Source organism: Microchirus variegatus, assembly GCF_963457635.1.
Source record: "Microchirus variegatus genome assembly, chromosome: 2".
Lineage (NCBI taxonomy): Eukaryota > Metazoa > Chordata > Actinopteri > Pleuronectiformes > Soleidae > Microchirus > Microchirus variegatus.
Window position 1 is genome coordinate 17,257,429 of NC_139803.1, and position 27,909 is coordinate 17,285,337.

The 27,909-nt window shown below is 40.2% G+C and overlaps 1 protein-coding gene across 1 annotated transcript in view; it reads left to right on the forward strand.

Moving 5' to 3' along the window:
- Nucleotides 1-8,247, forward strand: part of pcdh1a (protocadherin 1a) — a gene marked incomplete at its 3' end in the record, with an annotated part of 129,118 nt that extends 120,871 nt beyond the window's left edge. The window contains exon 4 of the mRNA XM_083909849.1: nt 7,877-8,247. Within this exon, the coding sequence (XP_083765975.1) occupies nt 7,877-8,247 (371 nt within the window). The remainder of the gene's footprint in view (nt 1-7,876) is intronic.
- Between the last annotated feature and the right edge of the window lie 19,662 nt (nt 8,248-27,909).

Consider the following 27,909-nt stretch of genomic DNA (forward strand, 5'->3'; position numbering starts at 1 on the left):
GTGGTCTAAATATATACCGGCTAGCTGGAGAAAATCACCGCCGTCGTATCTAAATGGTTAACCGCGGCTTTATCTCGCGTCTCACTTTCAGTAAAGGGGAAGTGACAAAGCCGTCAAGCCTCCACATTCTAATTTTGCTTGTGAGCTGTGAAAGTGCATGTCTAAGGGTTGTATTCCATTGCAAGAAACACGGGAATTGTGCGCGTGTGTCGACAACATGTTAGTTTCGCCAAAAAATGCACCTCTAGATAACAAAATAAAAAGGTGTGCGTGTGTGTGTGGGGGGTGATGTTGGTGGGGTTTTTTTGGGTAGCTTTTGCTTACTGTGAGAAAGCGCTGTGAGCACTTGAATAACAAGACTTGACATGTCACAGCTAAAGAAATACAAAACCCTGGCTTCCTGTTGTTTTCCCTCCATGGATGACAACAACAGAATGCATTCACACAATTATTGCACTCACAACCAGCAGCAGACACTAATGTCGGCTCAAATGTGGGGCATTTCTGCTTTTCCCTTATGTTTCTTGTAACATTTTCTTGACTCATGTATGAGCTGTTTGCAAGGACCCCGAAATTTAATATCACTCAAAATCACTCCAAAGATGATAGTGACTGCTTTCCCCGCGTTATTCCCTCCGTGAGCTGTGGGTTTCTCATATTTGTCCGCCATCGATCATAGCAGTGTGGCGTGCACACACTGGGCTGCAGCCGGTGGGGGAGAGGCTGCAATCAAACAGAGAGGAGCAGTGTGAAATCTCAGGAAGAGGCAGCTTCCCCCATGCCCGTGGGCAGGGGATCAGAAGATGAGGAAGCCTGCCTCAAACACTCAGCACCTCCCATTGGCACCCTGATGCAAGCTGCATGCAAACCCACCCCTCACATGGATCTGCAAGCCGGGGGTTAAGCTCTGTATGTGCCGCCACTCTCAGGGCATAGTGCATGGTACGCTGCTGCAACAGAGGAGCTTCTTAAAGCTTCACTGATGTGGCAGTGGCTGAGGAAATGACAGTTTTGTTTTTATTTTTTATTTTTCTATGTATTAATGTTTAAAGCTGTAGTGTGTATGCTTTCGTGCCGTTGTTATAATGTTTGGTCTTCATGAACAGAAACAATGTCATTCTTCATCTGAAAAAAGCAAAACTATCAGACCTGACTGAGGGGGCGTAAACAAGTATCTGTAAATTTGTTTTCTTGTTTGACTTCTGCATTTAACACATCCTTTGTACACACCATTAGTGAACACACGCACACTGGGCACAGGAGCAGTGGGCAGCAGTTATTTGTGACTCAATGCCTTGCTCAGGGGTAACCTCAGCTCTTCACCCATACCTGGAGTTGAACCAGCAAACTTCCTGATTCAAGCCCATTTCATTTCCTCTTGACCAGTGGCCTCAAGTGAAAAAAAAAGTCTGACAATTCACGAAAAATTAACGGTTTAGTGATTTGAAATTTAAACTACATCTTGATAATCCAGTGTTTGTTTTGATATGTAGTTCACAACAACAACAAAATCAACATATTTATGATGCAAAATTAATCTGTTTATAAAGAAACAGACAGAAATAGAACAGAATTAAAACATTAAAACCAACAAATGAATATATATTGCAATTAAAACACGAGACAAGCTGATAAAGAATTAAATGTTGATGTTTAATTATTTCAAAATAAGTGCCGGGCTGCAGGATATCCACTGGCGGGCCACATGTGGCCCACAGGCCGTGAGTTTGAGACCCCTGCTCTTGACCATAGGTCGCTAAGTTTGAAGTGCGTCAAGACAACTGTTGTGCGATGAACAGCCAAACATTTATAGATTGGATACTTAAACAACGATATGGATTGGTATAATATTCAAATTCTATGTTAATATTTACCAAACCCCTTAATAAATGAGTCAATATTGGTCATTAATACAATAAAGTTTCAGATAGTTAGATTTGTTGAATTCTGCTTCTAATTGAAATTTGAATAATCCAGTTAATTGTAGTTGTAAATATCTTTGTGGAACGAACATTTTATCGATATATATATAAAACTGTATTATTAAGCAGCTTTAAGTCAAGACTGGAAAAGCATTGTATAAATCCAGACCAGTTATATTGATACTGAAGCAATGTATTCTTGCAAAATATAAAGTGTTGTTGAATCATGATCCAGTCCTAATTTCTACCTATAAACCCTGGACCTTTAAAGCAAGTGGATGGGACTGACCCAGTGTATATAAGGGAAACTCTCTGGGTGCAATATTTCCTCCAAGACTGGAGGTGAAGAATTCTCCTGTGCAGGGAGGAGGAGGAAATGTCATTGAGTCATTGCTTTTCAAAACCAAATCACAGGCTCTCTAAATCCAGTCAAGCTGTTCCAGCCACTGGCATAATAGTGCTGTGGTTTGCCCATTTGTTCTCCATTGTCCATCTTAGCTCTCCATCCATGACATGCCAGACTATAAAGTCTAAAGTTCTGGGTTTTTTTTCTTTTTTTCAGACTGAGTAGATTTATTTCAGGTCCAGGTCCAACAGAAAACAGGTTTGAGTGGGTGTGAAAATTCCAATTTTTCCAACACGCCTTTGGCTCCTGCTTTCACATCACGCTTGACTCATTTCCTCCGTCGCATGTCCATCAAATATTCAAAGAGTGATTGTTGCAGTGAAGTGTAATGTGCTGAGCGCACGGTACAGCATTCTCCCACACTGTATGTGGGTTCCACAGATGGCTAATGGTGACAGCCAGAGGCAGATACAAAAGTATAATTATCAGTATTGACTATTCAGTATTTCAGATTTGAGCGTGACAGAGAGTTCCGGGCTTGCAAAAGTACAAACCTGTGTTTTCACAAATAATAATCTGTCATTACGTGCTGTTATAACTATGTATTCTTATTATTACATGTTAAAAAGCTAAAATTATGTGCACTAAAGAACAATAATGACAGCATGCGATGCCAATTACTCCAACATGACACATTGTCGTTGGTTTAAAGTAGATAAAATGCCAATGGCACTTAATTAAAATAAAACCACATACATTTTAGATGAATCATTAACAGACAAGGTAATGGCCTACTAAAATAGCTGGCATTACAGTGTCTATGTCCTCACTCGATGACGTGCAATATGTGCTTTGGCACTGTTGGAAGAAAAATGGTAGACGTTGGCAAGCCAGTCAGTGTATTTAGCTGTCATTGCTGATTTTCTGGCCCTTGATGATTATGAACATGGTTCAGAATGTGCAGTAATTCCTGTCACAGTTGCGGTATCATTATACATTAAATTGCTTCTTTTAGTTGCCATTGCATTGAATTTGTCCTATTTATATTTTCTAAAAACATGGACGACCTTAAGGAAATTACCAACCTCACTGTCAGTGCTGTGTGGATGTGTCAGTTTAACATGGTAAATTATAACCAAAATAAAAAAAAATGTATAAAAGAAAATATGTATTTATGTGTGGTTTACCCTTCATTTGCTTTTGAGACAAATATTGGAAGTTACTTTACTGAGCAATTTATTTTTCCACAATTTAGTGATTTGTAAACTTCATCATTCATAGCAGCTACCATCAGCTCCCTCTACCCCTTGGGTGTCTCTATCTCAGGACGTTGCTTCCCCTGTTGCTTGTATTTCCATTTACATCAAATAGCATTTTGTATTCATCAGATAGTATCAACTGGGTCCATTTCCAAACCCAGTTGATACTATCCTTATCTGTGAGTTGGTCACCAAGGCTAAGGCCTCCACATGCTCTCTTGACCCTATGCCCATGCCTTCTCTCTGTCTGCTGTCACATTTGGGACATGGTTAATGCATCTCTTCAACTTGGTACTGTACCCATCAGCCTGAAAACTGTTTCTGTTACCCCCATCCTGAAATAGGCAGGAATGGACCGCACTGACCTCAATAACTATCGGCCAATCTCCAACCTCCTGTTTCTCAGCAAGATCCTCAAGAGTAGAGTAGTTGCTGCCCATGTCCCCCAATGATCTCTGTAAAACTTTCAAATCTGCCGATCCAGGATCCATCATAGAACCGAAACTGCCCTGGACAAGATCACTAATGATCTTATAATGGCTGCTGACTCTGGTTGCATCAGCATCCTGTTCTTGCCAGATCTTACCGCTGCTTTCAACACTGTTTCCCACGCCATTCTTCTCAAGCACTGTTCCATTCTCCTTGGACTCACCTGTACTGCTCTGTCCTGGTTCCACTCCTTCCTTTCTGACCGGAAACAATATTTCACCATTCATGGTTCATGCTCACAAGGTTCCGTCCCTGACCCTCTCCTCTTCTCTATATACATGCTTTCACCTGGCCAGATTATCTGCTGGTATAGTTTAAATTTCCACTGCTTATGCTGAAGATACCCAACTCTATCTTACCACATCTCCATCCACTCAGCTCCCTGCGCAATTTCTTATCAACTGTTTGCGGCTCCCAGGAGGTCCAACATTTGGGTGTCATTATGGACTCCACTCTGTCATTTGACAGACACATCAAATCTGTAGAAATTAATGTTATTATTAGTTGTTATTGGTCATTGGCTAATTACACTACATTTCTCTACCTGTCCACGAGCCTGGCTATCGCCACACAGAGTCTCAGATCTCGCATTTGAGATTGAGTATGAATCACCTGCCACTTCCAAGAGGTCTGGATCAAAATGCTTCTGTATGCAATTGGATAGACCTACAAGGCCGCGCTGTGCCAATCTCAGCTGACATAGGGTGATGGGGGAGGGGGGGTATATACACCCTGGACATTTCACCAGTCCATTGCAGGGCCACATAGAGACAAACAACCATTCATTACATTTAGCAGACACTTTTATCCAAAGTGATTTACAATTGAGTGCAACCAGCCAGGGGTGGATTTGAACTTCTAACCATGAAGTCTCTGCACAGATTCAGTCTCACACTCAAACTTACGGTCAATTTGACCTAATCTCTGGATTGTGGGAGGAAGAACCCAGAGAAAACCCATGCACACTCCATGCAGAAAAGCCTTTGTTCCAACCAGGGCTCGAACCCAGTTGGAATTGCATTTGCAGCAAGAAGACCCAGCACTCTTTGCACTCCTGCTGCAAAGGCCTAAGAATGCTAACCACTACACCAACCGTGTGGCCCCTGACCTACAACCAATAATGAGGATGACATATGCAGAGCAATGTAAACATGTCAACAAACGTGCTTGTTATAGTTTCCGATGAGTGATGGCTATCTGGTTATGGCGCCTAACGACTTTTGCCTGGGGGAGCTCCGGAAGGGGCAAGATGCTAAAAACGGAATTAACAACCAAATCGAGTCAAAACAAATCGCTGGCAGATTTGGCTGGTACCTTTTCACAGGAAGCAAGAAAACGTTTGGGCCATATTCCATTTTATTTTATTATCTTTAAACTTTTAAGCTATAAAATAATGTAGTGTACCATCTTGTGGTTAACATTTGTAACTACAAGGAATAAAGACAGGTCGGGTATTGTGGAAGTGTGAAAGGAAATGTTTACCATCTGTTCCATCCATTCAGCAATTTAATTTGTTGTTATGCTTTAATGTGGAGGGTATTGTGTGATGAAATTAGAGGAAAAATTATTATTGTGCTTTAGGACAGTTGCAAAATCAGTGATATTAGAGTGAACACTGTAGGAGGTTTAAAAAGGACATCTGTGAATTTATGTGTAACTGTCGATTTATGCCTTGCATGTTTTCACAGCAAACACCATGGCAGCACTCACATAATGTTTTTTTTTTTTTTATTCATTAAGAAGGAACATTTGCACATTTGTGACCTGCAAAGCATTTCAGAAAACAACACAACTTATTTCCCCCACCCCCAAGACACCGAGTTTCAGTTGTGTTGCCACATGCCGAATTTTAAACATGGCAGCTCGGCGTGCCGTAAAAACCTCCTGGAAACTGTGGAGAGGTTTTTAATCAAGTGTGAAATCCTTTTGGGGGAGATTCCTACGCGACGGTGCTTGTGCTCAGGAGCTGCACTCCTCAACCCTCTTCCCATGATCATTCTGAGTAGCAAGACTCCATTTCACTTCAGCGATGCATGCACACAATGCTCTTAGCTGGAATGAGACAATTAAACTTCAGTCATCGTGCACCAGGAGGTGTGCGTACTCACGGTTAACCCGCCTTTTCTTCGAGCACTAAATTCAGTGTCTTATTCCCTAATCAGGCATAAAAATGTAGTTCATTCATTGGCCTGGTAAACAGAGAGAAGATTTTGCCACTTAGGCATAATGAAATAATTAAGCATGAATAAGGCAGAACATTGCTTAGTTGTGAAGTAAATGTATTAAATAGCCTAAACATCGAGCTATTTAAGGATTACAGGCACAATGAGATTAACTGCAACAATGCATCAAGCGATGCATTCTTCTTGTTCAATTATTATTATTTCAATAAACAATGGGACAATTATGTGTAGATTATCCCTGAGAAATTATAATTTGACACATAAATAAGGAAAATGAAGTGACATCAAATAGCATTTTGTATTCATCAGTTTGAAATCTTAAGTCACGCCCGATTGACGCACAAGCTGTCTCACTTTTGTTTTTGATAGATGAGTGCCTTCGTGGGCCAGATGCAGTGCTTTTTTTTTTTTCCTCTTCCAGCCTCAGAGGTCTGACATTTTGTGGGATAATTATCTAGCCAGTGGTCATGAGTACAATACTGATGGTTCGTCTCACAGGCTTACTGTCAGGCTGGCATTTCTCTATTGGCCGTGAACGCTCAACGCCACCTCGGGTACGTCATCTCTTGCGGTTACATCACTTCACATGCAGCCGCATCTTTCGGCAAATGCATTTACAAACACACACACACACATACGCACGGACTGTCCTGTTGCCATGAAATCGGATGGTGCGTCAGTGATGGACACGTGCTTTCATCGTGGCATTCATCACAGGAATCAAAACTTTACACAGAGGGCACATCTCACATCTCTGTCGTCTGTTCCTCTCTTCACAGACATCGATTTGGCTGTCCCGCTCTCAGACTGAAGGGATAACAAAGATAAACGCTGCGCTATTTCCATTTAATCAAGGCTGTATGTTAAGCGTGTCAACAGGTGGAGATGCTTAACAAGGCTTTTGTTTACCAGCTGCACCTTTCCGGTAAACAAATATGCATATTTAGTTTTTACTCTCCCCTTCTTTAGTGATAGTTACAGCAAAGTTATTTTGGAGCTTGTAAATCACAAATGAGGTCACTGGGTCATGGACCCATTTATTTAATTAGAAACAGCTGAATTAAAAAAAAAAAAAATGGATGATAATCAAGGGCAGGGAACTCATTTCAGCACTGTCAATCAATAACTCATTCAGCAGCGGTTTTTTTTGCCCAAAGGGACCGAGACTTTCTCTGCGTATGCATGAGTGTGAATGTAATCGTGCGTTGTATTGTGTCTCTTTTCCTTATAGCGTTGACATGCATTTGCGGCACCAGTTGCTTACAAATCACACAAACTGGAAATCAATATGTTGCCACTGAAAGCATTAACAATGCAGTGATATACTTTATTAGAAATGCATCAGACAAAGTGCTTTTGGATTTTTCTAAATGGCACAGACGCAGCGTGCTATCTCCTGTATGTATCGCAGACTACACACACATACACACACACAGGAGCAGTCATTACATAGTGCATAGCAACAGCTACATAGCAACTGCTGCTGACTGCTTAGCAACAGCTGCAAAGACTTCGAGGTGTGTGTGTGTGTGTGTGTGGAGGGGGGGGGGGGGTGGTGGTGGTATTTCATGGAGTGTTTTAGATGACTCCATCTCTGTTTTCAAAATGCCTTTTTATGAATATTGCTCAGATCTTCTCTGTGACGCTGTTTGTCTCCGTCTTCTCCTGTGCACACAGACATCCGCTCCCTCCCTGACGTGGCGATGACTGGAAACTGTACGCCGGAGTGCAGCGAACTGGGCCACTCAGACGCTTGCTGGATGCCTGGGCATCCCTCCCCCGTACGCAAGACCAGGAATCCGCCCAAACTCTCCACCTTTGTGCCTTACCAGGAGAGAGGGAGCCTGGGTCGCTTGGCGAACGGGAGCGCCAGGCTGGGTGGCGATGAGCACCGGTCGCGCCTTCCGCCCTCCCGCAGTGCCTATTCCAGCGGTGGTCACGACGCCAGTCAGGACTGCCCCTTAGAGGAGGTGCCCCTCAGCGCGGCCTCCGAGTTTCCGCCCACCTCCCCGCCTGCCCACACTCCTAAAAGAGAAATCTACCTGTGAGATTTATCATCTCTAATCGGTGCACAAATGAGGAAAGATTACACCCACTTTGGAAGGAAAAAAAAACAACAACAGGCTGTTCACACACTAAAGCCAATGCCCATTTTGTAGGTAACAGTAGGCTGCGACTTCATTCAATTCCTGGCATGGACACTTGCTTTTGTCATTTCCTCATTAAATTATTAATTTATTTGCATATTTATTAAGACTTCCACAAAGTTAATAAATGCACTCACTCACCCACTCACCCACTCACTCACCCACTCACTCACTCACTCACTCACTCATTTATTTATACAAGAATCCTGAAGGATACAATTCAAATGGATTAGTAGGAAACACAGATGGTAACTGCTAAGTGATTATTGTTGTAGTTAGCCCGAGTCCCATTCTGTGAAGTGATCGTTTAAAAATTTGAAAGTTGTGCTCAGTGCTCTCGTGCCATTATTAGATATAATTTTTAATAGAAAGCCAGTCGGGCCGTATCAAAAGGCAAGACTTTTGACTAACAATCAACTGAAATGGTCTTATCTTAATGTACAGTGCTGTAAATACATTTGAATGGTGTGTTCTACATATATTTTTGTCCTGCAAAAAGTGAAAAAAAAAAAAAAAATGAATTGCCTCAGAGGTTTTTTGAATATTTAATCTTTTCTTTGCTGCTGCTGTTTAAACTTGATTGAAAACATCTCCAGGAGTAGAGCTTGATATTGTGGAAGGCGTTTATCCACTTCATGCAGCGTCTCTTTCTCTCTCTCTTTCTCTCTCTCTTTTACACACGCACACACACACACACACACACACACACACCTCGGAAACCTAATCATAGTAGAATGGCCTTTACCTCTGCTCCCTGTAGAGCTCTGACACTGGTGGAGAAAGCTGTGTGGAAGCATTTAAACTGACAGTGTCTTTCCACTGACTCTCAGCACTGTGACCTATCGCTCCATCATGTAAACGGTTGAGTTGAGCCACAGAAGCCCTAGAGTCACGATGGCCGAATGCAGACTTACTCACAGGATGCATTCAGATCAGCGTTTCTTATATATATATATATATATATATATATATATATATATGTATATATAAAAACAACAACCTGTGACTCACCCTTCGATTAAAATGTCACTTCAATGCGCTTAGACGCCGCAGGCTGAGTCTAACAAGGAAGTAACAATATATTGAATAGCCACCAGGGGGTGGATCTGCTGGTTCCAAAAAGAACACTATTTGAATGGAAGTCTGCTTCTCATTTGATTTATAACATCAGTAAACATTTCCCTGAGCAGATCATCGTCTCAATCACTAGTGTCACGTATTTTACAGTAGAACACGACACCATTTTGTATAATGATGTACCCATTTAGAGGAAAATAGACAAAGTCTGACACATATGAGTGAACACCTGTGAGATTAAGTAAGTGAAAAATCTCCAGGCTTCACAACGGGAGTTTGTTTTGCTTTTCCAAAAGATTACGAACACAGACACACACACACACACACACCTCCTGCGATATGGAAGAACTTCAGCAGATCCAATGATTGCATGTGTTATTTACGTGAAAGGGGCTCTTGAGCGTCGAGAGCCGCTGGAGACACGGAGCACTTTTGAAAGTTAATATCCTAGCTGCTAATGACGAGTGCTCGGCATTCAGAGGCACAGTCTTTGTTTTTTTAAAGTATCGCTTCTCGCGCCACATATACGTGCGTCTTCTGAAGTGAAATCGGGGGAAAACGAGTGGAGCATGTGAGCATCTGTGAATTTACCCAATACATGAGTACATGGTTTTAAGTAATGTGTTACTCAGAAACGCAACGGTAATAATAATAATAAAAATAAACGTTTGTTTTAGTGTCATCTAATTATCATGTGCTGAAGCAGATTTGCAGAGCAGGAGTGGGGCATGATTTACTGAACCTCCAGTTAGTGATTCTTCTCCTTGTATTGGGGAAAAACATTCTTAATAAGTTATTAGGTAGTTTCCTCCTCTGGCTGCTGAAGAGAGAATGAAAATTAGGGCATAGGCTTTTCTTACATTTAGAAAGGTTTTTTTTCAAGCTAATCTGAAGAATATGGATGAAGGACGATGTATATTAGTGAGTAATTGGATGTTAATGATGACTACACTATAGGCTGCCTTACAACATCAGAGTCGCTGGTTTCAACGTTGATTTGAATAGATTTGTAGATAGGTTTCACCTCTGCGGAGTATTTCCATAGTCAGATTGTGTCTCTGAGTGAGGGTGGAAGAACCTAAACTGGACATTTCCTAATTAGGGTGAGTAATGAGTCCTGAGCTAGGGCATGTGTATGAGCACACCCCCAGGACAAGGCACCCACCAGATAATGCAAATCCACCCGCAGAGCTACAATCAGTTAAAAGGGGGGGTATTTTTATCAGCACTTACCTCATCATGCTGCCACTGCAAACGGCATTTAGAATAATTAAACTGAAAACATATGGAAATTACCGGACACGGCCATGATTAAATAAGGTGGCCGATTATCCTGCCTTGAGGGGGAGAAAAAGCACATTATTCCATTTTCAAAGCCATTTAGCGACTGAAATAAAATTCAAACAACAGCCATGATACACTGTGATTAAACCCCCCCAACCCCAAACACCCCACACAGAGCTGTGGTTAGTCAGCGTCGCACACTAAAAGCACTGTGTACGACCACTGACCTGGAATTAACAAGTGAGAAAGACGGCATTGAGTGATAAAACCAATGTCACGTAGCCTCGATCATCATTTTTTCTGCATTAAAACGCTTCATTCAACTGCTTTGCATCCAGATTTATCCTCGGTGTTGAATCATAACCCACCTCATCGGGACTCTTATTGCGTTTTTTTTTTGTTGCAAATCTGGAATGTGATTTTCCCCAAAAATCAAGATTGAGCAAATATTATGCGACATGCTAGATATTAAAGGTGCATTATGTAATAAATCTAAAGCAACTGACCATAAAATCTAATATGTCACAGAGACTCAGGAATAATGTTCATATAACTGAACTGAACTCACCAACAACAACAGTACAGCCAAAATATTTGCACTAAAAAAAATCTTTTGCAGACTGCAAATCATGTTTATGTTTTGAAATCATGTTTTGGCATGTGGCGCCACCTACCGCCGTCTACCAATCATTGCAGTCAGTAGAGTCTCAGCTGCCGAGCAACCACGGGTTGTCAGTTACGTCAAAAAACGAAACCTAAAAGACCTCTGTATTTTGAATTTGAATGTAGTAACCGTTTTTTGGCCACATTCTTACATATGGCACCTTTAATATTTGTTCAGTGTGTTGCCATGCATGGCGTAGAATTGGAAATACTTCCGCACAAGCTTTGGTGTCCTCCATTTTCACCGCAAAACAACATCAAATCATTGTTTTCTTTTCTCATTCGATCATAAGGTTAAGCTGAGTTGACTGCGCCCTCTGCTGGACCATGTGGTTAATATTTCAGATGGTCTAGGGCACTTCTAGTCTGTTAAATGGGGTCTAAATATCCCCAGTGTTGGAACAGTTTTTCACATTTCAGTTAAAAAGTGACAGCCCTAGTATATGAATTAAATGAGCTCACTCTCAGCAGATAAGTCGTAATCACTGCTGCACCAAACGGAATGACAGGAGTTTGATTTAAGTCCTCTGCATAACAAAAACATCCCCCCTTCACTCTCTCGCTCTCTCTCTCATTGTCTCTCTCTGTCTTTCTCTCTCGTGATGAGTCGGACTCCTTCGCTCCAGTTGATAACAACCTCCTGCCACTCAGCCCGGGAACAATATATCACCAGGTCTGACCTTTCTTTCGAACTCATGCTGAATGAACTTCTCACACAAACACAGAGCGGCTCTTGCTTGATGAAAAGCAAGAAGACGACGACGAAGCACCCAACACGGAACACACACTCGAAAAAGTAGTTGGAATAATGTTTGATTTGTACCTAACATTGATTTAATGTTAAAATTCACTTGAGTATCTTTTGCCTCTCTGTAGTATGTATTGTATGGTGATGATTTATGTGGACAGGTGGATAAATTACTGTTCTGAAATTGGCAAGGGATGTTCTCTCTTTCTTCTTCTTTATTTAATTATTTTTTATTCCGTTTCCGATCAAAGACTCTGAACAAACTGGTTGTGTGAAGAAAAAATATATATATAAATACATGAATCTGTTGGTGGTGTAGTGTACATAGATCTCCACAACCATGCTGTCTGCTGTCAGGCAGGCTGATGATTTTAGCATGAATTCCAAAGATAATTGGTAGAAACTGTTTACTCTTCTTTTTTTTTCCTCCTTCCTGAAATGTCAGCGCTGGTTCATATTCAAAAATGCCCCTCTCTCCCAAAATGAACTGAAATTAAATGAACATCTCATGTTTTCGCTCTTTCTCTCTCTCTCTCTTTTTTTATTTCACAGATCATCTAGAGCAAAGACAGTTGCCTTGAAAATGTCTTTGCAAGAGAGAATCTAGTTATTATCCTAATTGTTGGTTATATTTATATAGGATAAAAATGCTTGTGATGCCATGTTTTTGTACAGTTTTATGTACATACAAGTGAAGCTTTCTAAAAGTTCTGAGAAAAGCCGATGGCATATAAAAATTGTAACATGTTTTTTCTTCAGATGTGCACATTTTGCCTTGGTTGGATTGACCTTTGCTGAGTCAGTGTGAATGTGGCCGTTCTATGCCTGCACTGTAGTCATTCACCGGCTCCCACGTCCTGAGGACTTAATCAGTTTTTATGTTTATCGTGAACAGTGAATCGTCTTATCTTACTGGTTTGTTCAACTCCTGTGTTCTGCTTTGTTCCGTTTCCGCATGTTGACAAATTCTCTTGTAATACTGTAAGTCCTCATGAACTTTGTAATAAAATCACTTCAGGGAAAAAAAAAGCTTTCAGTGTTTTCTATTGTTATTGAAAATTGTTCTCAATTTAAATGTACATTAAATACATAGTCATAAAATGACAGTTTAGTTTAGTTTATTAGTTTAGTTGACAGGAACCATGTACAGAAAAGGGTCTATACCAGAGTTAGCTAAATAGCTAATTTGCTTATGTGGTCCTCTGGGCAGGAAACAAGAAAACAACAGCAACAACAACTTTACAGAGAAAAGTGTTACAATAAAACACTTCACTGACAACAATGGTACATTATCTTTATTCACAAAATGTCAGTTTTTTGTTGTTTTTTAGACCGTGTGCTTTTTGTCACCCAATAAATGCAGCTCATAGCACTTCAACTTAGCTTAGGGATAGCTTACCACCACCAGTGAGAACGTGTGTTTAAAGAATAATGGGTCATTTGTACACACTTTGGGTATATAGAAAAGCACTATATGAATGTAATGAATAATAAAAATAATAGTACTACTACTAATAATAATAAAAAAAACAGAACAAGCTACAGCAATATGTAACAGGGTTGTTATAGTAAGGCCATTGAATTACAACAACATATATTTTTATTAATATTTCCTCCTGTAATGCAATCTCCTTCCTGTATTGTGGCGCAGTGATTGCGTGTGTGTGCCCGTGATAGGACCGTGACGTAATAGCGTACCTGCGTATGTATGGGAGCGCGCATGCTCACTCGAGCCATAGGGCTCGTTTCAACTTGGCTGGAGGTAAGTGTTTGTCGATGTGCTAAATGTTGTGTGTTTATTTTTGTTTTAAACATCATAAAACTGTCACAATTAGGTTTTGTTAGTCGTGCAGGGAGCATTGTGTGCGTGTGAGAGAGTTTGGGTCGGCAAGGAACGTGAATTGCGAGCTATTGGCTTAAAAATAGCAGCTAACGCTAGCCGCCTGTGTGTGTGTGTGTGTGCGCGCGCGTGCGCGTACGTGTGCACACGTGTGCACGTGGATGAGAGAATATCCTGCGTGCATCTGATGAGTCCTTCGTTTGATTACAGGTGGAATGGCATATACAGCAGATGAATGACTGCATGTGTTTTTGTCACAGAAAACAGGTATGAAGATGCACTTTCATTGGGATTAATGTGTTCAATGGATTCTTTTATTGAGATGAATGAATGATGTGTCATATTTCACTGTTCATTATACAATTTGAGTTTATATTTGTTATATAAACGTTTTACTTAAATTTAAATTTAAGTTTGTAATATTATTTTAATTGATTGGTTGATTGGAGCCAGAATCGTTCAACATGGCTGGAGATGGAATGGCATATACAGCAGATGAATTAATTACTTTTATTCTTTCTTTTTTTTTCTAATAATACAGAGACTTATGAGAAACACTAGAATTGCATCCTGGTCTTCATGACACTGAACACAACGCAGAGTGAACCAGAAAATGTAAAACCTTGTTACATATGGCTGAACGTTACCAAATTAACCCTAAAAAGCCTCACTACTCCTTTCAAAAATGTCTTAACCACAGGAGAACAAAAACAAAGGTCATGCTGCAGAGAAGCCTTAAAATGGCCGGTGAAAGCAGCGAGGAAGTAGAAGGTGATGATAGATGCCGGTGTGGATCATTTTCTCTTGGATAAGTAAGCAATTGAGCTTCAACCAAGATAGATAACCCAATCGCTCTCATTGTCACCTTGTTAGAAATCTCCAGTGACTCTGCTGCTAGGAGCAGACACACTTTAACTCTGTCTGTTGCTGAGACGTAAAAATAACTCAAATTGGTCCAGTGTAGAGCTGCAACTAACGATTATTTTCGTAATCGATTAATCTGTCAATTATTTTCTCGATTAATCGATGAATCGTTTGGTCCATAAAATGTCGGAAAATGTTAAAAAAATGTTGATCGGTGTTTGTCAAAGCTGGAAATGACGACGTTCTTGAATGTCTTGTTTTGTCCACAAACCAAAATGATTCAGTTTTAATGATTTCTTTATGTGGAGCAAAGAAACCAAGAAAATATTCACATTTAAGAAGCGGGGGCTTTTTGCTTGGAGTTTGCATGTTCTCCCTGTGTGTGCGTGGGTCTTCTCTGGGTTCTTTATGTCCAAAAAAATGCAGAGGTTAATTGTACACTCTACTTTGACTGTCGGTGTAAATTGATTTGAAGAGTGACAGGTTGTTCTTCTCTGTGTGTTGGCCCTGTGATGGACTGACGATCTTTCCAGGTTGTACCTTACCTTTCGATCTGTGTCTTCAGTGAACCCTCATGTGGAGGATAAAGCAGTAGACATACACTGTTGTACACATTTTACATACAGTATATTTACTTTAAACATGAACTTTTAAACCATATGACGATTTACAGCCTTGGAGATATATAGTGTGCAAAATGTGCCTCGCTCAGGACCCAGGCTTATTAAAACAAACTAGTAGTCTTGTCATGTGGGTTGCAGCGCTTCATTTCTGAGTCAGGAAGCTCCAGAATGCTGAGAGGCAACCAGTCCAGGGTTTCAAGTAGGAGAGTCCCAGGACCTGTGTTCACTACTTCAACTTAAAAAACAATGTATTCCTTAAGTACACAGCCCCCAGCATGCACTTAAGCTTAATACCCAACATTTCTTTAAAGCATTGATGAGCTGCCCGTTGCTACCCGTTTAGTGCATGGCTTACAAGAATGTCTTGTGATGTTAATTTTTGAGATGTCTAAGTGCCTCTACCCCAAGTCAGACAATGGACGACGCGCTACTCACTTGAAATGATTCAGTGAACGTGGAACTCTCACCACGTCTGGGTGTTGATGTTCAGTGGATATTTGCTGCGTTTGATCATTAGCACAAAAGCTATGAACTTAATTGACATAATTATTGTTGCGCAGATACCATATTATTTAATAATCTGTGAACTGCGGTTGTATAACGAGCGGTGAATTTTCAGCCTATTTCACAAACATTATCGACGTGTCTCGTTAATATTATGCTACATATTTTCTCACACAATTAGTGAGAATAAAAAGACACTCCACCTTTTACTCTTTGGAAGAGATTTAAAGACGGCAATGATTTTAGTTAATCTAGGACAGGCCTGTCTGCTATTAGTATTACAATGGGATGACATTTGTTCTTAACACCTCAAAGATGAGGTTTTAATGAGGTATGGTCATTTTTAAATCAAGAAAGAGACTGTCTATACCGTGATACATGATATGAGATTTTAAAACACTTAAAAAAAAAAAAAAAGGACGATCAGATATAAAAGTTAAGGTCCAATGTTTGGGCTCCTGTCACCGTGGTGATGCAAAATTAAAGCAACTGGTGTGACTCTTGTGTCAAACTCAAAGTCTTTTGTTTAGTAACCTCTTAGAGAGAAGATGAGCATGTGGGCAAGCAAGTATGAAAGAAATGTGCTGGCGGACTGAGTTTATTTGTCTGCAAATGATGCAAGCTGAAAGGTCATTATGTTCAGTGGCTTGTGAGACTTTTATCATGTGCAGTGTAGTCAAAGATGCAAAACATGAACTGAAGAGAAACATGATTTTTCCCCCTAATATTTAAACGTAAAGCATATTTCATGCTGTATATGAAGGCTCTGGTTGTTTTGCACTGCTCACAGTATTGTTAACAGTGTTTACTATTGTAACTATCTTATAGTTTAACATGTTCCGCTAAATAGCACAACACCATGACGTGATATTGAGCCTATTGGTCCATTCAAACCTTAAATTACAACTCTTATCAACACACAAGGCTATAGGATCAAGAATTTCTCATAAATATTTAGTCACAGGCAGAAAAAAGCTTGTAACTGTGAATCAGGCCAGGCTCTGCATATCTCCACTACTAAACAAAGTGCTCTTTAAATGTTTTATTAAATGTCAATATCAATCAAAGCATAGGAATGTTAATAATTTGCCAAGCAACCTTTTTTTTCTTCAAATTACTCATTAATATTTACAGGAAGCTTATAGATGAAACTGAAAATTAAAAACCTCTCTATGGTATTTGTTCATTTTTAATCACCTCTTGCAGTAACTTAACCTGCTGTCCGCACATCACTGCCACAAGTATACACAAGTATTGTATTTTAATACGTTTTGATTAAATTATCAATCAATTCAGACTTGCAAATCTGCATTGCATTCGGTACTGGCTTCAATACATTTTCTTCTCAAAGTGTGTGTGACACGGGGACATCATTTGTCCTCTGTCCACCATCTTAAAGTAAATTTTGGGCTGTTTGAAACCAGTCTAAAGGCTTTATATTATCAGCCTTTCCAACACGAATGTTGTTGTTGATTGTATTTGTAGGCAGTCAGCATGTCGCATTATTTCTGCACCAAAGTCCATGCGGTCTGCGAACAACTGCTGCCTCTATTTATTTCTTTTTTACATATTTTGACACAATCTTAATTAAGGTTAACTGACTATTGGAGGCGTTAGTGGATCAACAATCAGTAGTTTACGAACCTTTTTGTTTTCTGTTGGAAATGGTTGTCTAAAATAAAGCAGACATATAGAAAGATATCTTAAGATATTTATAGACTGGAGTGGGGATAGATTTTATTTGGTGAGCCTTTTGTTAAGTGATTAAAATGTGTTTTTCCTTGCGTCCCTGCTGACAGCTGTGTTTTCAGTGAGGGCAACCCTCTGTGTCTCAAGCTGGTTCCTGGCGCAGGTGGGGGTTACTTACTGCAATTAGCGCTGATTATGTCTGAAACTCATACAAACATTATTCAAAAAGCCTAAACTCACATATTAACTGTGGCTAAGGCACTATATTCCATTGATTGAACAACATATATCAAATTAGCTTCAAGAATCAAACACCACTGAGCTACAGCACAAGCAAACACAACTGGTATTTAGGTATTTACTTGTCTGTAAATAGATGAAGGCAACAGTCTTCCTTGTATAAGCCTGTTAATCTACACTCATTACTCATAACTGGCAACAAGCATTATGGCTTAGACTTACGTCAATGTTTGTTTTTAACAAAGTTAGAAAATGATATTTGTGTATCCAATAATAGTATGCCTGATTTTCACACATTATCTGGTGGGTATGGTTATTGTGCGAGTCTGCTTCAGTGCTTTAAGTGGAAAAAAAATAAAACGGTACTCGCCTCATACAACTGTTGTCAGGTAAATTAGGCAGTGGGCGGTCAGTTCCAGCAGATCATTAAGTGATATATTCAAATACTAGAACACGATGCTGATTTTTAAAAAACAAAATTGTTTTATTGAACTTTCAACTTTCCAGACAAATCACGTTTGTTCACTTGCATGTGGCCCAAGGGAGGTCTTCAGGGGGGCAAGGTAACTAACTGGCATCTACCATTCACACATCAAAGACAGAGATGGAGAACAAACATGGAGAAAATTGGAGAAGCCATGTGGTTGACAAGTAAATTGATTAAATGACATACTCCTGTGTTTGTTTCTATCATAACAAAACAGTAGACAATGACTATTATTTTAGACCTAAATATATATTTGATTGCAGTGTGGGCAAATATGATATATATAAATACACTGATTTAGGAGGACCCACAACATTGATGTTATTGATGAATAAGATCTTCATATACTTAGTATACTAACTTGTGATAGGCTATATGACCTGCGTATTGTGTTTTATTTTGAAAGGGAGTTGGAAGTGGTTTACTTTGATTCTGTGTCAGACTTGCTGTCTGGTGTGATCTGCTCTGTTGAGCTTGACGCGTTTTAGCAATGGCAAAAACTGAACTGCTAGCTATCGATAGCGCTGCAGCACAGCGAGGCGCTCCTTGGACACTCCCGGTGGAAATGCTCACATTGATTAGAATGGAAGCGATCAGCAATGGCATTCCGCTGCCGTAACGCCGTAACGTGCCTGGTGGAAATCCGGGGAGAGAAATAGAACAGGACAGGGTACTATGAGCTCATAAGTTCCGGTACGCCAGAGGCTAAAATTGAGAAGTTTCGGTACTCTGTACGATGCGTACTGGCCCAGTTAAAGCACTGGTCTTATGGCTACTTTCCACGACGCAGTTCCACCGCGGCACCGCACAGCTCGCCTCTACATGTTTTGGTATGGTTTTTACCATAGCACCTCCTCAACGTGGGCAAAGTCATCATATCTCGGCTGCATGAAAGTACCGTGACTTCGTTTTACAGGCGACCCAAACTAGTGAATAGTGACTTGTAAAGCAGTTGTTTTCGGTGTACTGATTCATTAGACTCGTTTAATTCAAAAGATTAATTCAGTACTTCCTGCATGACCGGAGCATAGACTAGGATTGAAATATGGCTGAACGGCTTGTGATGCAGCTTGTGACAGGCAGTGTTGTCACTAAAATGAATGGAAATGGAAAAGCACCAGTTCTTAGTAGAGGAATGTGCACTAGTGAGAATACAATAGAACAGTAGGGAGCAGATCAACACTCGTGGGTCACTTGAACAGGAGTTCAAATTAGACCTTGGGAGAGATTAAGAGGCAAGCTCCGCCACATGGGCCTGTGAAATGCAAACATGTCTTCTGAGACACCAAAAGCGTACATGTGTGTGTGGTGCATTGCAATTGGGAGATCGATCCGCTTGTGCGCGAGGTGAAGGTATGTGAGACGATTAAATGCTACATAAAAAATCGGGGACTTCTGTATCTTGAAGTTAAGAACAAGCATCAGACTGTGATGAAACAGGAGCCCATGGTGTCACATGATTTTAGTAGTTTTGCAATGACACTTGTTTGCATTTCAATTCTCAGACGGATTAGCAGTATATCCGTTTACTTGTGAGAGGAGAAAGAGACATAAGTGCAGCAGCTGGATTAGCCCGTGTGTTACACACACGATCGTGGTCCTTGGCCGGTGCATTCTCTGCATCCATTAGGCTGCACAGGATAAGGACTTACACTGACATTCAATCTACATTTAACTCATGAGGAAGAGGTGGAGGAGATGTATTGTGTGTGACACAGGCAGAGCGTATTTGGAGTGTGAACTCACCTATGTTGGCACATCCAGTATTATGTGTCGCTTAAATAAGCATGAAAATAATGCACCGTTGGCTTTAGACTAGGTTTTGTTGGTCAATGGGACAGTGGCTTTCTGCTGCCTCGAGATAACAACGCGGCGACATTGCGCCTGACCACATCTCATTTAAACACCAACGCACAGATAGGCACAACGATGAACACATTTGCTACCCACACGGCTTGGGCTTAAAATGACGACCGTGCAAACAAGTTACCTCACGTGTAAAATAAATAGACAAATTAAATGTTTACTGAAAACACAGAGCCTAAACCAGAAGGGGTCTTCTTTCAGCTGTATACATCTAGTAAAGGTTTCTGTCTGAAAATAAGTATTTTTAAGTCTCCTACACCTCGGACACAAAGTCTTGCACTCAACTTGGACACAGTTTTTAATTCCGCCACTATGTAATCGAGTTTGACACCCCTGCTTTGAATGGTCAACAAGATGGTCTGTATTTATATTGCGGTTTCCTAGTCTTGATGACCACTCAAACCTGTTTGACGCTATTTTGCCATTCAAGTTCAAGTTTCTTGCCCAAGGACATATCAGCATGTAGACTAGCAGAGCCAGGAAATCAAACCCACAACCTTTGAGTTGAAAGACGACTAACCACTGAGCTACCGTCACCCCAAGACAAAAAGACTGGAAAAGGGCTATACAAATATTGACCACATACCATTTTCTATATGAATGCGGCCAAAAGTCTTTCCCTCTGCTTTACTTTCTGCATATTAACATGCATTGAATTAAATAGATTAGATAGATGACCCCACCCCAAATTCAGAAGATTTGGATATGTAGGATTTGCAGTGGAGCCACTTAACAGCAGCTGTGTATCTTGCCACTATCTACAACCTGAAGGATTAAACAATAAAAAAAGGATGAGACTACTCACAGTAATGCAAACCCAATTCCAGGCAGTGGAGGAGTAAGCGCTTGAAGAGAGCCACAGCTGACTGCCTCAAGGTTTCTCCTCTAATACTCTCCTTGCAGGGAAGAACTTGCATGAGTAACTTTACCGACTTCATCAGCTTCGACTGCCACACATAAACTCGCAGCTAATTTTAGCTTAGCCTGCTTCCCAGGGAGTGAGAGAAAGCCAATACTATCAATAACATGTAACCTTAAAGGTGGACATGAGGCACCAAGCTCTCTGTACTCAGAGCATCATCTTGTGCAGTGATAGAAACTGGAAGAAATAAAAGTTTATGCAGGCTATGAACTGCAGCACACTGAAAAATTGGACTTGCTTCTGCATCTTCAATCCTTGTGTGCTGTGCTTTGAAATAACAAGGGAAGGTTCAAAAGTGTTATGGCATGCTGTTAAATGCAGAAGTATTTCCCAAATGGTTCCCTGTTACTTAATCTAACCTCTTGAAGCATGTGGCGGGGGGATTTACATCTTTTACATTCCAATTTACAATTTTTGGGGGGATTTTAGTAACACTGGTTAAATTGTCACAGGGGTATTTCATTATATTTGGTTGCCACTGAATTTTAACTCAGGGCAAGGGGCTCTATTTTGTAATTTATTAGTCTATTAGATTTGCTCGGCATTTCCTTTCACTGTTGTGGTGAAAGATGGCATAACTGGCACCTTCAAGACCTATTTGCTGCAGGAAATTTCTCCTGTGGCAGGCACTGGCCTTCCCAGAATGGCCGTGTAGTGCTGGATTTCTATCTATCAATTATTAATTTGTCTGTGTTCTGCTGGATTCCCTCTCACTTGAAGGATGTGCTGTGTCAGTATTATGGTTATTATCTGCTTTTTGACTCATGGAAGTCTTTTGCTATTCAGGGGAGTCGACCAGAATTGGGCGAGGGAGACCCGGGACCGTGCAGTAATTGACAACGCAATCAAGATAAGGCAAGGAAGATGATGAATTGAAGTTGTTAAATTGAGTCAATAACTCTATACATATCACATGAGCAGCATGACTTTTATGATATGATATTCTTTTGCACTGTAGTAGGCTGTTATCAAATGAAGTATCATGAGAGCTTGTTTTGAAGTTTAAAAAGTGAAAATTGAAGTCATTGTAAGACTCTGGGAAAGAAGTTCAGGGGCCAAAATTAGCTTGAGGCCCAAAACTCAGCTTCACCAAAGCGAGGGATGTAAGTCAGGAAACATTGATCCCACTGAACAACCGTGTTATGGTTTCAGTCAACCCGTTTGCAGTCATCTTGCTTTACTTGTGCATAGCTGTTGCCTCTGTTTGTCTTGACATAAAACAAATCACTTCCTGTGTGAGGTGTGAAAATGTCAGTCTAAACACGTGGATCTGATAGCTTTAATCACCTTTGTGTGAACTCATTTGACAATGAGTTGAATGTCATGAACATTTGTTGATATTTAAATTGCTATAGCTAATTGTATGCTAGTCCTGGTAAACCCAGCTGAATCTGCCAGCGATTTAGTTTGGCTCTGCAGACACGTCTGTCAAGGACACCGTTCTGGCCAACTACAGAATCTCTGAATAAAGTGGAACCAAAGGAACGTAAACATGTTTTTTCCACTGGCGCGCTAGAGGCAGGCTTAACACAATGACAACAAAGAAGACATCCAACATTGCAGCCATAGAAGTGCAGCTGTCTTTCGATTTGGCTTTCGCTTCCATTATAAGCGACACAGACAAAAGTCGTTAGATGCCATTTACCAGATACATACCCATCTCTTTGTCGCACTGTACACTTAATCTAGGTCATTGATCTGATTTGTTGTTGGTCCATCCAATTGCATACATACTGTAGGGATTTTAATCCTTGTCAGTTGGTCATGCCTATTGAAATTGGCAGGTGACTACACAGCAAACAAATGAGATGAGATTGAGATGTGGTCTGGCTTCAGCCAGGCTAAAGCTAGGTTTATACTGTCGGACCGTGCGTGTGAGCTCCAAAAGGTGTCGCGGCGCTAGGGTGCGCCAACTCTTCATTTTCAATGGAAGACTTGCTGTGCAGGTCCACTTGTACAAGCATTTGTATGACTCTTCTGTCCGAGAGCACCGAGACAGTCTAATGGCCTTAAATTCATGGAAGGAGATTCTTACCATGTTTACAAAAAGACGATGATTTTTTCCGTAGGATGTGAAAAAAACCAAAAGGGATCGCTTTGTGAAGGGCAAAAGACGAGCCCATAGAAAGAGTTGTGACCCATGGGGAAAAGCCCTCCCGGTGATCTTGGAGGAGCTGGGATGGCTGTTCCAATACCTGAAACACAGATAGACAGACACTAATTTTGAGACCGATATGCGGAAAGTTGTTGTTTACTACTGTTGCTAGGGAGTGGACGTTTATCTGACAGCACAAGTTGAATATTTTGTTGTGCACCCCCTGTTGTTGCGAATACGGCTACGAACAACACAGCGAGTATAAACGCCTCCGTGCGTGTGCGTAGGACGCTCCGCCGTCTGCGGAGCCCCACGCCACATTGCAGGCAGGAGTATAAACGAGGCTTAAATTCATGCACTGCATATTTTCAAGACAGCCGATCTGGCATTATCGTTTCGTGACCATGAAAAACATCTTGTAATTAATCAAGACTAAAACTCACACAAAGACTCTGCAAGTAGCTCATATACACCAAGTACCCATTGCATTTGTTACATAAAAACAAAATTGGGAATGACATAAATTGTAGCCAGCTGCGACTCGTGGCAGCACGTGTTTATTTCGATGTACATCTTCATTAGCAAATACGCATTGTGTTGTTTATATTGCATATTCTTTGTTGTCACTACACAGGTTAGAATAAAGGCCATGCTTCATAGTGATGCCTTCACAGGTTTATTTTTGCCTTTCCTCTCAGTCCGTATTTGGCATTATGAAAGCGACAAAACATTAAAATAAACATGAAGGTTTTAACAAGTGCACTGTCCTATTTGTTTATTGAACAAAATCAGTGATTTAGAGTCTAGCAACAAAACAATAGAAAATTGAAGAAATGACAAAAACAATTAAGCGTAACACATTTGCCATACAAATGCCACCAACATTACAACAATACAAATAAATGAAAGGACATTTACCATGTGCACCTCTTGGACAATAGTTTTCATTATCTCATTATTATGCTCATCCATTGTCTGCACACATGCTGACCCTCACTTTCTGCTCCTTTCACTCAGTCATACTGGTGTCTCAATAAATGTACCAACAAAGCAAGCGGAAAATCACACTTCAAGGCCATATAAATAAATAAATACCAAACTAACCTTTATGATCTCCCTTTAAACAGCATTATAAAATATGCTTCAGTTAAACGGTCACTGAGACACTTTCAAGTGACATTTAGATATAGATATAGCCATAAATGTAAATGAAAACGCTGCAGAGATATGCACATTATGGCATTACAAACATTTAGATTGTAGATTAACTATATAAATAGATGAGATAATTTATCTGATAAGAGTGAAAAGGGAGGGTGAAATGCAGCAGCCACAGTTAGTGCCTGCTTTTCACCAAATGAAAATACAAATTTACTTTGGCAAATCAAATTAAATTTAAAAAAAAAAGTTTTATTTAAAAAAAAAAAAGAAAAAAAAAGGGTTTGTTGCTCTTTTGCAGGATACTGAAATGGGCTTACTTCACTAAAAACAGTCATTTCCACAGACTGGATCAGGAGCCACAGATGGGTCGTGGGAGATTTATTTTCCGTGGCCAAATACGCCTTTTAAGTTTATGCGTCTCTATATTTCTTATTTTAAAATCCGGTTTCGATTAATTTATCATGCATTTATCTCTTGGATTGGTTTCAAAATAATATTAGGTGTTTAACAGTCTCACTTATGCCTATCCACAATGTGATCTGACCACTGAGAACAGATGATCATCTACTAATCTAATATTGTTCGAAGTCACGATCTCCACCTTCAAAAGAAAAGGTGGAATTGAGGACTTAACCACGCCCCCAGTGTGACGTCCTGCTGGTGTACCAGAGGGGGGAAATGCGACCTTATTCAGTGGTGGAAAACCCTGGATTTAAGCATTTACTGGTTATTGTTAATGACAATTTATATTGTTAATAAATTATTATGACATTAAACCAATGATCCCAGACTAAACTAGACAAAAATGGCAGACTTCTGCGATTGAGAATCGAATCGTAACCTTAACATCGAAAATCGAATCGAAGGACTTGGAGAATTGTAACACTTATTCCTCATTCAGACCTGGGGCCTCATATATAAAAGAGTGCGCAGCTTTCATACTGAAAGAGGGCGTACTCACAACATTTGAAAAGTACGTACGCAAAGAAATTCTCAGATTTATAAAACCGTGCGTACGCCGAGTCCTGTGCACCTTCTCTTTATATATCCCATCAAACGTGAAACTGAGCGCAGGTGAATGAGTAACACACCACGCCCTCGTTCCACCCACAAATTAATATACAAATGACTCTAAAACACACTCTCTGACGCCTCCTTCCTGAAGAACAACGACAAATGCGGCAGCAAAGGAGGAAAATAAAATAAAAACATGGAAAGTGTGCAATCAACGCATCAATTTATGATGTATAAATTTGAAAAAGAGATATTATTATTTTTTGTTTGTTTGTTTATTTGGAATTAGATATAAACACGAAGGAACTAAATGTGAGGTTCATTGCGTCTGCTCTCATATTAATGTTGATGTTTAAAAAAACTAGCTGTGCATTGATAGTTGATCTTGTTGGTGTTGTTTTTCTGATGTAACATGTATGTTGAGACATGACTTATCCATGTGTGCTGAATTTACAGATCATTTCAACAATCTATAAATGTGTCAGTGTCACAGGTCATCATCCAGTTACGCACACACGAATTACGCACAGAATAAGCAGATAGAGCACGGTTTATACATGAGGCCCCTGATCTGCGGATCACACTTACTGTATGTGTTAATTTTAGTGTGTCCTGAATGCATCCTCAGATCCAGTTACAAAATCACAATCAAACATGGTTTTGAGGATGCATGTGGCCACATTCCCGAGCATGCAGGACTACATTGATGGCAGAAAAACATGATATTGTTCTTGTGAAAAGATGCCTCCAGAAGTCTGTCCATATAAGATCAGATAAAAGAGGATGGACGTTAATACCAGGTCTGAAAATGGCTTTTTTTCAGTTTTAAGCTGGGTTAGGTAGGCAGGCGCTCTGCTCTCCTAAAAACATCCTTTTACTTCTTACTTTCCTGCAGCCTAAGCATTTGCTCACACTTTATGGCTGACTAAAGTGACATTACTACCACTAATGGTGAACTCTTTTTTTGTGGCTGCAATGACAAGCCAAGGAAGGAAATCTCTTCACACAACAGACGCGTTGTGTTGAATTGAGTCGCATTTACTGTTGCAGTTAGGGGAAGCTGTTATGTTGTTGGGCGAAGCATGGCTCCAAGGGAAAACTGTCACTGAAAAATAACCTGCTCATATTAATTCATATATTATTAAGTGTTTGTTTACCTCCATAAACAGAGAGGGAACATGGATTAGAGATGGAAGATAAACTCAGGGAGAGACAGATGGGGAAGAAAGAAGCAAGAGGAGGCAAAGAGAACAGTGGAGGAGAGTGCAGAAAAGTAGAAGAAGAACCCTCCAGACACAAAATATCTGGCTGGAAGTCAGTTATTTTATTATTATCTGCGTAGTACAAGCCTTGGCTGTGGCACATTTTAAATGGCAATAATAAAAAAAAAAACACTTCACTACACAAGGTATATAAATAAAATATTCTTAATTAATCTATCTATCATTTAGTACTCCCTCACATCCCACATGCATGGTCACATTTCCCCCATCGTAAACCTTTTGATCCAACTATGTCTGGTTGAAAAGTATTTTGGCAGGTAATTATTTCAGTTTACCAGCCTTCGGCAGACAGAGTAGAAAGTTCATTTTTAGACCCTGTGCAAAGTTTCTGTGTTCACGCTTTGTGTTGAACGCATAGGAAATTGAATTTAACCTTAAAATAACAGCTTGAGGATGATTTCGATGGGTCACTGACTTGCAATAGAGAGGATGGAGCCTCTTCTTTTATTCCCACTCGGCACCTGAACCTCTGTGCTTGCACTATGTAAATTTGGTGAGTGGGTAAGAAGACTGTGAGAAGTGTGTAATTTAGTCAGAAAATCCGGCCCAGAGTTACGCTGAACTAAGGTCAGTTAAAAAAGACTTAAACTGGGGTTTAAACTGGTCAGAACAAAAATCACAAATGACTCTGTGGAGGAAAGGCAAGACCCATGGTAAACACACTTTATATTTTCATCTTCATTTCAGGCAGCAATGCAAATTTTCCGGTGCACAGGTACAACAAATATTGGCTCTAAATTTCACAGTGAAAGCTGCTTACATTTACAGTCTGAGCCCAGAGTTCACAGCGCTCCAGGTGAAAAGTCATTTAGCAACAATCTACATGATATTTTGTGCATATTTTGTGCATATTTTGTATTTACTATGAAACAAATATGACTGAAGTGCTATGAACAGTTTTTTATCCGTCTTGGAATTCCATGTTCTAAGTTTCTGAGTCATAAACCAGGAACATCCAATCATGTGTATGCCCCCGGAACTCGGACACTTTTGACGTATGATGTATTTGCTATGCTCCACAATGGTTTAACCCATATGATTTTATGAAATTTACATTTCATTATTTTTTAGGGCAATCCATTTGTGTGTGTTTTCAGGGCGGAGTTTTGACGAGAGAGCGGAAGAGGAAGTGGTTGAATGTATTTTTTGCATTGGTTGCATTGTTGCTTGTTATTGCAACCTTTCCAAGACTCCTATTTCCCA